Source organism: Colius striatus, chromosome 16, assembly GCF_028858725.1.
Source record: "Colius striatus isolate bColStr4 chromosome 16, bColStr4.1.hap1, whole genome shotgun sequence".
NCBI classification, from domain to species: Eukaryota; Metazoa; Chordata; class Aves; order Coliiformes; family Coliidae; genus Colius; species Colius striatus.
In genome coordinates, this window is record NC_084774.1 from 9,646,333 (window position 1) to 9,658,607 (window position 12,275).

Below are 12,275 nucleotides of genomic sequence, written 5' to 3' on the forward strand. Positions count from 1 at the left end.
GTGTTTCTTCCTGTCATCTGTGTGTGTGATAGTTGTCTTTTTACCAACTAGAAGGTGAGGCTACTTCAGTGTTAATGTTTCCCCTCACATGATGCTTGCTGAAGGTCCCTTTCTCCTTTGGGAAGCTACAGGTGTGTCAAACATGGTGTCAGGAGAATGGAATGTGTCAGATGACATTGATGTTCACAACAGAATGGAAGATGTCACAGTTCCCTGCTGAGCTCCTCAGGAGACCCCCTCCAGTGAAATCTTTCTATTGGGGCAGAAATGAGTGTGAAAGAAGTGTGGAGTGAACCACCCCACCCTCATACACACACACCTGAAAACCAGCCCCAGGCTTCCTTGGATTCTACCACTATGAGCAGCTTGTCTGGCAGAGGCTGGAAATGCTTCAGTGTGGGCCACAAGCACTGACATTTTGTTCCTGTTGCTTGAGGAGTTGACATTTGGTCCTTGTTCAGAGCTGCACACTCCTTTTTAAACCACTTGTCTTGTTGGTTTGGAAACTGAGAGAAATGAATGGGAGAGTTAATGGAACTGAATGCAAGTGCTTTGTGACATGTCATTTATCAGGAAGGGGGTGGATAAGGGACAAGAGGCATGTTCCAAGGGCAAGTGAAGATCTTCTAAGTGAATGGATAAGGTGCAGAACTTGCCTTTTTGCCCTCAAATGATCCCCTGTGCTGTGGTCACTGTAAAATCTGCTGCCTTGGCTGAAGGTCCCGTTCCCCCAAAGCAGGGAATCCCATCAATCCTTCCTGAAAGTGCCACCCAGCTCCCAGCCAGGGCTGACACGAGGTTGCAAAGGCAGCATGTGTGGAAACCTGAGTGATGCTGAGCCCAGCTCTCCTCACAGGGGTTTTTACATCTTTGGGTTTTGTTACAGATGGTTGGTTTAAAGCTCAGAGCTGAGGTACCAGGATGTAATGGGAGGCACAAAGCTCAAGCTGTGTGTTTGTCAAGTGGCCAGATGTGCCAGGGAACACATTGATGACTTTGATAAATGCTGAAGCAGGGTTTGAGGAGTGCATTGCTCTTTCTTTTCCTAGAAATCCTCTTTAGCAGCTTCTAAGTCATGTAAAGGTGATTTGGGGAGTAATTGTGTGGGAAGAACACAGGACTGAAGTCTGGGAGACCTTGACATCACCTGCCTTGTCTTCCTTGATGCACGTGAAGGACACACCTCTGCACTTAAGTCCTCCCCTTGGAATTCAAAGCTGCCGTTCACCTGCAGCAACCTGCCCTCAGCTCCCTAAATAAAGGTTGACCATGGTACCTGAGCCTTTGCCGACCTGTTTTGGTAAGCAAGGGAGAGGCGGCCGCTAGAGGACACTCTGCCCCAAATCATCAGTTGTGCCCGCAGGGACTGCAGACTGCTGAGGCTGCAAAGTGATGGGCAGGGCAAAGAAGCCAAGGGGTTGTCTGAGGCCTGGATGCGCGAAGCCTGCAGTGTGATGCCGTCCTCCAGCTGGGAACAAAGACAACTTGACATGAAACTTGTAAGTGAAGCCCCAAAACCCAATGCTCTTCTTCCTCCAGTGCTCAAGTGATAAAGAATCTAAAGGGAGAAGAGAATTGGGGAGGTTGAGCTGACACTTGTTGAGCTCATCTGTGTCATCTTAATGAAACTGTAGTTCACAGACTTGCAGCTTGATGGGAAACTTCTGTTTCATCTTCCAGGTGCAGTGAAAGGTGCTGTGTGTGGGATTCCTCGGGTACCTTTGGGTCCTGGTAGCCATTAGTGCCTCAGGCTCATGCTAAACACACACTTTTAGGATCTTGTGTAGTGATAACACAGAACCTGAAGAAAACAAGCTGTTTGGTAACAGCAAAAAGTGATTCATTCAACTGGAAACAAGTCCTCCCTTTTGCATCTCAATTTGATCCTCCAGTGGGAGAAAGGAGCTGAGCTCTGCATGTCCTACAGCTCAGACTCATTGATTTCACTGTTTCTCTCCCTCTTCTCCCTTCAATTGCCTGTAATTTCTCCCAGACCCTGACATTTTCCCAAATGACATCCTTGTAGGAAGAAATTGCACTTGCTAAAAGCTCTTTAGAATGAACCAGCCTCCAATGAATGAGTGTGCATGAGAAGCTTTGCAGAATGCACACCATCAGGGTTGGGGAGGGGATTGTCTTTATTTGCAGGTTGTTTCTCTCTGTTGGTGATCTCCCTTTTAAAATGCCACATCTGTAGCATTCCACACTCCTGTCAATGCCTGGAAATGGGCTTTTGCTGGCTCTTGTGAGCACATGCAGTAAGAGACAGCCTCCATCTGAAAAGCCTTACTGCCTGATACTTCTGACAGGCTGTTAAAGAAGCTGCTAAGCTTAGCTTGCAAAAACTTCTGACTCAAAAAGCTTGACCCTGAGCCACCTGCATCCCATCTCAGCCCCAAAAGCACAAAGCCATTTCTTTGGTTTGGGTAAATGTCTGAGGACTTCATTTTGCTGTTCAAAATAAAGGAGGCACTAATAAATCAAAACTAGGAGTTTGTATTTCAGCAGCCCAATTAAAGAGGGGTGGGAACAGTCTGGTGTTCAGTGCTGTACAGAGCTGCAGAGAGGGTGGGTGGTTGGACTGTCAAACTGCCTTAATTTAATTGCAAACACATGCTGATGAGTCCCCTCCTCCTGGACCTCACAGCTGGGGAAACTTTTGTGTGTCAGCTCCCTGCAGTTCAGAATTGAGGCAGATCCACTCCAGCAAACACCATGCTGATCAAACCTTCACTTCTTCCAGGCTTTCTGTGTTTTCTCCTCTTGCCTAGTTTCTCCTGCTCCTGTCCTAGTCGCTGCCTGTGCTTCAGGACTACAGTGAGATGTATGCATCTCATGTTGGAGACCATCCCTGATGTCCCACCCCAGACAAGCATACTGTGAGTAACTCTTTCATTTTACTGCTTTTCTTACCTATTTGCTCTTTAGAAGGAAGAAAGACAAAGAATCCAGGCCAAAAGCATGGGTTTTATCCCCTTTTTTTCCTGCAGAATTGTCTGCATCACAGACTGCTTCATGTTTTTACAGCATAAAACAGAGACTTTGGCATCAGTTAATTGGTAACAGGACAGACAGGGAGTTGTAGAATTTAATGAGTGATGCCAAGGCAATCACTGGAAGGCATTTCTGGAGAATCAAAGGTCATAAATGTTAAACTGAGCTTATAGAAAGGCACACAGTTGACATTTGAGAAGCCTTTGTATATGGGTATAGGGGGGAGAGGGGAAACACAGCAGTTCAGGGTTTTGCTCTACTGAAAGAAACACTTTCTAACACTTACAACATGATTTCTTTCCTGAACTTTAAGTAGTGGTTTTCCAGTCTCTACCTGAACTATACAAACCAAACTTAAGGCTGGTTTGAAAAGCAACAACTGTGGTAACTCACAGATGCCTTGAGCAATAAGGTACCTGTTGGCCAGGGGGGTGCTGGCTGAGTCCATTCAACAGAATGGTGAGGGATGAAGTGCTTGGAGGCTCCTAGACAGCTCTTCCTGAGAGCAGAGCACATCCCTGGGATTCTAAACTAATCCTAAGCCTTAAAGGTGACTGTTAAGATGCAGTGGCATGTAACAAAGTGCTTCCCTTTGTGGTGCTCTGAGCTGATCCCTTGGCTTGGAGGAATGTTGGGCTTTTTGTAAACAGGAAAGTAAACAAAAGACAACAAATTCTCTTTTCACTCATCCTCCTTAAACTCTTACTGATTGTGAAACCTTTTCCCTGTGCCTGTAATTTGGTGTCAGCCAGAACATCTCTACCAGCTTTCCTCCTGTAGGCATCTCACACTGCTAAAGCAGTTCCTCTGCTGACAGCCTGAGGACCAGGATGTGAGCAGGTTGCTGGCATTTAAATTACTGCCATCCAGATCTGCTTTGCTGGATGGAAACCATAGAGGTTGTAGCATCAGTTGAAGGGTTGCTACAGCTCTCAGAGCTTGGCTGTTGGGGAAACTGCAGCTGGGAGTTACCCTGACATGGGGGCAGAGCAGAATCTGGACTTGCTCTCTCCTTAGGTAAGTGATGGAGTGGTTATTCTACAGTGTGGCACTGCTCTAGTGCTGCAGGGCTTGGTGCAGACTTGTTGCTTATCTGCTGTTACAGGAACTTGCAGAGCCTGACTCTACAAATTGTCACCAAACTCTTTTTCCCCCCCACACCACCCTGCATCTTGAAGTATTAAAACATTTAAAACATCCTTGAATGGTTTGATTTGAGCAAAGTAACTTGTTTCTCCTTGTTTAAACATAGACTTTATGGGGGAAGACTTTGTTTTCTTGGCTGAACTGAGAGATTTCTGAGCTCAGTAAAGCTTCATTTCTGCTCTCTGCTTGAAATGAGACAGCCTTTACTGTCACACTGGGTAGCTTGAGTGTGCTTCTGGTAGAAATTCATTGAGTGCAGAGGGAGGGAAGTTTACTTTGGTCACCAGTACTGCAATGGTGTGTTTCTAAATGCCCTCTGGCCACAAAGCTCTTCCTTCTTTCTGTGTTGCAGGGAGCAAAACCTGTGGTCCATGGCTTGTCCTTGCAGCTTTAGTAGAATGCCAGGCAGTACCTTGCTGTAATGTTGGTGGCAGTGAGTTGGCTGTAAAACTCCATCCTCTCTCCCCTCTGCTAACTAGTTTGCCTCCACACTGCTTGTAAATGGTCTGTGGTTTACCTGCCTAACCATTTGGAAAGCTGGTTTATTTAGTTTAACACAAGAGCCACAACCTTGAGTGGGAAACTGGGTTTTTAAACATGAACTAAACAGCACAGGTGTGAGATGTAAAAGTAGATACATTCCAGAGGTGACCATCTTTATGGGACAGTGGTTTCTAAGGCCATTTATCTGCTTTATTCCTCTTTTAATACTGTCTGCATAGTAAAGCAAACCCACAGTGATGAGCAGAGATCCCCTTAAAGGCACATGAGCCTGGTGAGTGTTCTCTTGTTGGCAGATCACCTGCCTTTGTGGGCAAGGAAAAATCCTGACTTCCTGGGTGTCTTGAAGATCTAATGGAGGTAAATGCACTTGCAGCAGCCCATTGTATCTGTTATTAATAGCACTTGAATAATCAGACTTTCCTTTTTAATGGTGCAAGGTGGAAGAATGCTCCTTAACCAAGCCCCTGCCTCCTCCAGCCTTTGGGGATGTTGATCTTTCTCCTGGGAGGACCATTGTGCCAGTGTGAACATTCAGACCTATAGCAAGAGCAGCCTCCATCGTGAAGTTCTTCTGAGCAGCAAATGTGGGGTTGGGGTATTTGCCACATTTGCCCTTTGGTTTGAGTAGGGGCAGGTCTGTGACTGCAGTGACACCAATCCCAGGCTCCAGCTTGGTTCCCTCACAGAGCAGCTGCAGTTTCCAGATGCAGTTTGCTTTGAAGTTGGGAGTTTGGGACTTTCTGACCTCTGTGACTCTGTGCCACCCTGTCTCTGACAACCCTTGAAGACTTGGGGGAAGTCTTCTAGCCGGCACATGCTGTGCTTCAACAAGCCCCTTTGGCACATGGCCCCCTTGGGGCTGTAGCCAGCTGGCCTTGCTTAGAGCAGCCCACAGCCTTCTCCAGGCGATGCTGGGATTGGCATGGAACCAGTTCCAGGATTGATGAGCTGTTACTGGCTCCTCTTTGGTCACCATTTCCCTCCTCCCTTCTCAATCCCAGCTGGGTGCAGCTGAGGATCCGGCCCAATGTCTGGCTTTAGCAACAGACTGTTTATCTTTGGTCATGAAGTCAGCTCCTTGAATCTGAGCAGGGACTAGGATGGCAGGAATGGCTACACATGTACAGATAAGCAAGCTATAAAAATTCATGGTGGATAACTGCAAACATAGTTTGGCTGCTGCCTGTTCAACTGGAACATGATTATCCAGATGTGATCTGCTGGTTACCGCTGGGATTCGAGTGGTTCTTTTTGCCAGCAGCCCAAAGAAGGGAACAGCTGGGAAACATACACTCTGCAAATTTCAATAGGTCTTTAAGCTTCCAAGTCATTTGTTCTACAGTGTGACATTTGAAACAATAAACTTTGAAGCGTGTGGGCATGAGGGGGAGAGATCCAGGGAAAGAAGTTCCCCTCTGGCTGGCAGCTAATGGATTGCAATCCAATTATCCATGGGTTGTTCTCCTCCCTGCATTCTGCACGGCACATAATGAGTGGGCACTCCTAGAGAAACATAGCTGAGGGCACAGGCACTATCTGGGCTCTGAATGCATGGCTGGCATGAACTGGAGGTGACCCAGTTGTTCACAGACCTGGTTGCTAATTGGGCAGCGTGAGCACTGCCAGCTCCACCAGTTTTGTTTCCCTTCCTTGTTGTGCTGCTTGCATGGTGGCTGCTCAGTTCCTTTCTTCAGTCATTGCTGTGGGAGGACAGGGTGTAGCTCTCTCAAGGCTATCTTAAGGAGCATGGCTTTGAGAAGGAGCCTTGTTGGGGAAAGGGCTGAGTTCTTGGAAATGCTGCTCCCTTTGTGGTCTCTGTCGTGGGCTTGGGTTGGAGAATGGATTATTCATTTCCTCTGCTTGTGATAGTCTCATGTAGAGCCATTAAACACACACCCACACACTCTGGCTGTGCAGGTGTGATCCCTTTCTGGCTTCATTCCCTGTAGCATTTAATCCTCACTAAACCTTTCAGACGTGACCAAAGTCTTCTATGTGTTCTGTTTATAGCAGTCCCTTCATCAGAAGGAAGAGGGGGAGGGAAGGCATTTAGGACACACTTTCCTTCCTAGAAACATGCCATCACCTTTTGATGAAAACATCCTAACTCTTGGCATTGGCACTACCTCAAGGAAACCTGCCTTTGAACTTCACAGTGCTTCATCATCTGCTTCCCACTTGAGTGTCTGCATTTTCATGGACCTCACCACATGCTTCTCCCCATAGGTGTCCCAGGAACTTTGTCCTGTGCTCTTTAAGGGAAAGTCAGTGTTCTTTAGTGAAAGAATGGGACATAAATGGCTGTGTTCTTAAAAAGCAAGAGACACCTGGCACCTGTGCTACATTAAACTCGGTGCTAAGGAGTGCTCCAGCAGCTCATGCAAGCTGGCATGGTGCTGCTTCTTGGACTGCATGAAGGAAGGTAAATGTGTCTTTGCACTCAGAAGTTTTCCCTTATTCCCTCCAGGTCAGGGTCAGAACACATTTCAGGAGGAGGGAAAGTTGTCTTCATTTGATGTGGGCTGTATTGTAACTAGATGGTGCAAAGGAAACAGGCATCAGGTTAAGAGAGTTGTGCTCCTTGCTGACATGAGTGCCCAAGAACACACTCAGCTGCTTTGCTTAGGATCAGCCCCTAATCTGCATACCAGCTGTTAATACAGAATAGCTCAAATGATCAAAGATTGATGAGGTCAACAGTTTGCTGTGGAATCTCCAGGGCCAAAAGTATGTTTTGGAGCTATTCCTTGCTCCTGCCTTGATTGCCAAGAGCTAAAGGGATGCCCTGTGGCACTGCATGAAGTGATTCCATCAGGGATGAAGTCTCAGCAGACCCCTCCTGCCCTGGCACTGACTATGAAGTGCAACATCACTGCCAGCTTACCTGCACAGGAAAGGTGAGATCACACCAGCTTGGTACACTGCCTGCTCACTGTCTCATCCCAGCTCACACACAAGAAGCCCTTTTGAAAACTCCCTTTTTGTGGGAGTTTGTGGGAGCTGAAAGCTTCAAAAGCTGCTTTCAGGAATGCCTGTGGTGATTTCTTAATTAAAATGTAGTGTGCCCATCCCCAAAGCTTCAGTGTGTGAGCAGTGTGTAAGAGCAGCAGCCTGTTCTGCAGTGAGGCTCCCTGCATCTGCAGATTCAGGGTCTCTGTCATCTCCTTTACTGGTGTTTCCATGCTGAATGTATTTTCCTTCCTCTTCACTCTTTGAACAGTCAAATCTTGATGTTTTAAGCCAATATGCCCCAAAATAGGCATGACTTGGAAACAAACCCTCCCATCCCTGAGCCTCCCTGCAGTCTCCTTGTCTGTCTAGCAGAGGTGGCAGTGCTCAGCTGGCCATGTAAGGATTCAGACATGAAGGATGGTGTTTATTAAAGCCATTTGGGGACTGGTGTGAGGGGGACATTCCTGAGTTGGGGAGTTGATGACAGTGAGTCTGGAAGACTTCATTTCCATCTCAGCAAGGCTGTTTTCCCTTCCTGCCAGGACTGGAGCTGTTTGGTGGGAGGAGGGAACCTGCAGAGACAGCTCTGATGTTCTGTGGATGAGTGAAATGAGCACCTTTGTAAGAAGAGCCACTTCACCAGAGAGTGGAAACTTCAAAGTTGTTCTCAGGATGCCTTCCACCATCTCCCTTCCCCAGGGAACACTGGAAGCAACCTCAAGGTCTTATGTCTGTCTGTAAGCCCACCTTCACTCTCTGTGTCTTTGTTGGTAACGTGTGGGTGGCTGCCATTGGCTGAACCAGTTCTGGGTGAGATGCTCCAGAACTGTCCCTGTCATTGCTGTGCACAAGGTTTTGAACACAAAAGATGCTTCAATGCAACAAACCTAGGGATTTCCATGGAACTGCAGTGAAATGCCTCTTGTAGCTAATTGTCTGCTTAGGTTAACATAATAATGCATGATTCTGTAAAAGCCCAGACAGGCTGAACAGAAGTGGAGGTTTCTTGTAAGAGCCACTGATTGCTTTGTGTGCTAATCACTGGTAATTATTTAACACACTGCTTTCAGCAATGGTTGTTCTGACAGCTGAGAAGGGCAGAAAGAATCCAGTGCAGTTCTGTTTCACTGGACATTTGCCAACTCTGGTGTTCTTGGGCAGCCTCTGCAGTGGGGTTAAGAGTTCCCAGAGTCACAAAAGGTAAGTTATTCCAACAGCACATCCTACATTATCCCCCTACCCCAGGCCAGTTTCTCCCTGCCAGTGCCACGGTGCTTTGGCACAAGGGTTTGGTGAGATTCTTGTGCTGAGCCAGTCAGGCTGGAAATGTCTGAATGGATCAGTGCTGAATGATGCAGGGCAGCTGCTGTTCCAGGGCTCCAGCTTACTCTGTGTGGAGGTAGAAGAGGATGTGGGATCCTTTAGCAGCAGCTATCCCCCTTTTTCCTTGTGGAAAGGTATCTTATAATCCCAGACTGCTTGCCTTGGGGGAAGAGTTCAATCACAAGGGATTGTTTTCCACCCCCCACCCGCTCAGTTTGCAAACTCCAAGGTGGAGAGGAGGAGGTGGGAGTGAGGGAGCCCAGCTGCCAGGCTGCCACAGGAGGAGCTGTGTGGTGGGTCCCCAGAAAAGCACACTTGGTGAAAAGAAGTGTAAAGTTTCCAGAGTGAGTGCCTTGGGAATAGAGAGAAGCCAACCTTTCTGTGTAAGAGGGGACACACTCTGTAGGGAATGTTCTCAATCAGCTGCATGCAAGCCAGGACTTTCCCTGAGCAGCCCTCCATGGCATTCATTACCAGCTAAGCTCCAGGCTTGCTGCAAGGGCTGGAGAGAAAACACTGGGGATCAGATAAAGTATTGGTGGCTCTTTTAATGCATTGGTAAGGGGGAAGATGTTATTTCCTCTGTGTCTCCTGGGGCTTGCTTTGCTCTGTAGGGACAATCATACTGGTGTCTTAGTGTGTCATTAGTGTCCTTCTGCACCCAGGGCAGGATGCACCTACCTAAGCCCTCTGTGGCTGCTGTCTGTCTCAGCTGCAGCCCTCTGAGGGTTTTATTGGCCTTGCTGTTTAAGGTATCTTAAAATCTCCTGAGTCTGCAGCTTTAGTCAGTGACTATTTGCCCATTTCTATTTGTAGCAGTGTTCTGACACAGTTGTTGTATCTGTGGCCAAATAAACTCTTCCACTTCTTTTCATTGTCGTGTTTTCCAGGCTTGGGATCATTCCCATTGCCTTCCTCTGGATGCTCTCCAGTTAATTCACATCATTTCTGGAAATGAAGTGCTCAGTGGAGACATGCACTGTTCCCTTTCTTGTCAGTGGGGAAAGCTGCTGCCTTTGTGTGGTGGAGAGGCAGTGAGCTTCCAAAGGTGTGCAGGGCAGCTGGGGCCCAGAAAATCACCTGAAGGTCTTAGAGAAAACCAAAGAAAAAGCAAGCTGTCACTAACATAAAAAGCTAAGTTTTGTTATATGCTGCTTGGGGATAGTGTAAAGTTCCTGCATGAAACCAAACCCTCTCCTTCAGCAGAAGGAACTGTAAGGAGGCATCTCTCCATCTGTGTCCTTCTCAGCAGCTGGAGCACTACTGAGAGATGCTTCAGCCAAGGGAGAGCTGTGAGTCCTCTGTCAGTGCACCAGGGTCACTCCTGCCAGGTTCTGCAGCCCAGGATTGCTTTATTGCCCTCAGAGGTGAAGAAACCCCTGGCCTGTGAGCTCAGACTCGCTCAGGGAGCTACAGCCTGGGTGCAAACTTCCCCAGCACCATTTCCAAGGAGTCATTTTTGGCAAGTGACCGATAGTTGAACAGACCCTGGCACTGGAGGAGCTTGTGGTTTGTGTTCTTCTGAGTTTTTGGAGGTGTTTTTAGTCACCTGTGGTTCTGGGGTTTGGCTTTTGTTGCAGCTGTGGGAGCTGTGCAGTTGTGGGTGAGTGCTGAGCTGGGAAGGATTGCAGTTCATAGAATGGTAGGGGTTGGAAGGGACCTTTAGAGATCATGTAATCCAATCCCCTCTGGGGAACTTTGCAGTTGCCTTTGTTCATTAAAACACCCTGATCTATTTTCCTTTTCCCCCACACCTGCAGCCTGTGACCCAAAGTGGTGTTTTCCACTTCACTGCCTGCTCCCTGCTGCCTTCCATGAGCATCACCACCTTCAGCCCTGACCCTGTGCATTTCTTCCCTTTATTATGTTCCCTATTACCTGTAGCCAGCTGCCTGGACTAATTACACAGCTCTTTACAGCCCCCCAGGGCAGGCAGAGTTGGTGCCTGTGTGTTACAGTGGATAAATCAAGTTTGCATTTCTTCACCTCTTTGTCTCATGCTCTAGTCTTTCCTCATTCCCTTGTAATGAGGCTGTGGAGAGCAGTCAGCCAGTCCTGCTGTCACCTTTGCCACCTTTGTGTTTGGCTTTATGCTGTCAGCCACTGCCTTGGAAAATCCAAACAGATACCCCCAAATTCCCATCACCAGGGAGGAGGGATGTGTAACACCTTCTGACAAGAAGAAGGAGCAACAAGCATTGGAAGCAATGCAAGTCAAGCCAAAGGCAGCAGGAAATGCCAAAGGTGAAGTTGCTGTTGGAATGTGCAGTTCCAGAAGGTGATCCTTGGGGATTGCAGTGTGCAAGGGACAAATGGTGCCTGTAAATTGCAGTTCCAACACTCTTGTGGTTGTTGTTTTGAAACAGTGAAGCTGTGTTCTTTCCTGCCTTCTTAACTCCTCTCTGGGTACCCCTAAGAAAGGGGAGAGGCTTCTCCCTGCCTCAATCTGCTCATTCCTTTGTTGAGAGCTGAAAGGTTATAGAAAGGATCAAAACAACCAGCACAGAAAAGACAACTTCCACTGGCCTGTTCTGTTGCATTCAGTGATGACACAGGGGTGAGAGCTCTCCTGCAGCCACCACTCAGTGATGACCCAGGCAGAGATGTCATGTCCCACTGTAAGTAACTTAAGGAAGGACACTGTGCATTTTCTGCCTGGAAAGTGAGGAAATGCAGTGGGTATTCTTCTTATCATCAAATAACTACTTTTGCAAAGTGTTCAGCTAAAGAACTGTTACATCTTCAACCAAAACCAGCTTCCCTGTGTGTCTTCTCATGCTCAAAGGGGTTTCAGGCCCCCTGGGTACTCTCTGTCAGCTCAAGTTGACAGCTGCCTGCAATGACTGCTCCTCTTTCTAACCTTCATTTTACAAAAGCCACGATTCCTGTGCATGTCTGGTCTAAAAATAAGTCCAACTTGTAGCTACTTGTGCAGTTCTTGTTTCAAACTCTGCCTCCACATGCTTTGTGACTTCCCATGGGCAATTCAGCTTGTCCTTGTGTCTTACTCCTTTTAAAGCAAATGCCCTTAAAAGGCTGCCTTTAGCTGAGAAAGAGCTGCCTATCCTCTAGATGGGAGAGATCAGGCAGTGTAGGAGGCAAAGCAGAGTCAACTTCATTGTTCTGCTTTGGATAGAAACTAGTAGCAAAACCATTTGTCAGTCTTTAGAGAGTTGCTGTAATACCCTGGCCCCTGCAAGGTGCCAAATCAATGCACATTCCCTGTAGAAGTGTTTCTACTTGGTTAACCAGGTTAAACCACTTAGCTCTTATTTTATGATCCCATTAGCAATGGGAACCCCCCGTTTTCAGGCTCTGAGTTGATGTAGTTACATGGGCAGCCCTTGAAATTTGCC

The 12,275-nt window shown here is 47.5% G+C and overlaps 1 protein-coding gene across 1 annotated transcript in view; it reads left to right on the top strand.

The window, feature by feature from the left end:
• The first annotated feature begins 2,715 nt into the window (after positions 1-2,715).
• Positions 2,716-12,275, top strand: part of LOC104553892 (peroxidasin homolog) — a 43,680-nt gene continuing 34,120 nt past the window's right edge. Inside the window, exon 1 of the mRNA XM_010196712.2 lies at positions 2,716-2,879. Within this exon, the coding sequence (XP_010195014.2) occupies positions 2,716-2,879 (164 nt within the window). The remainder of the gene's footprint in view (positions 2,880-12,275) is intronic.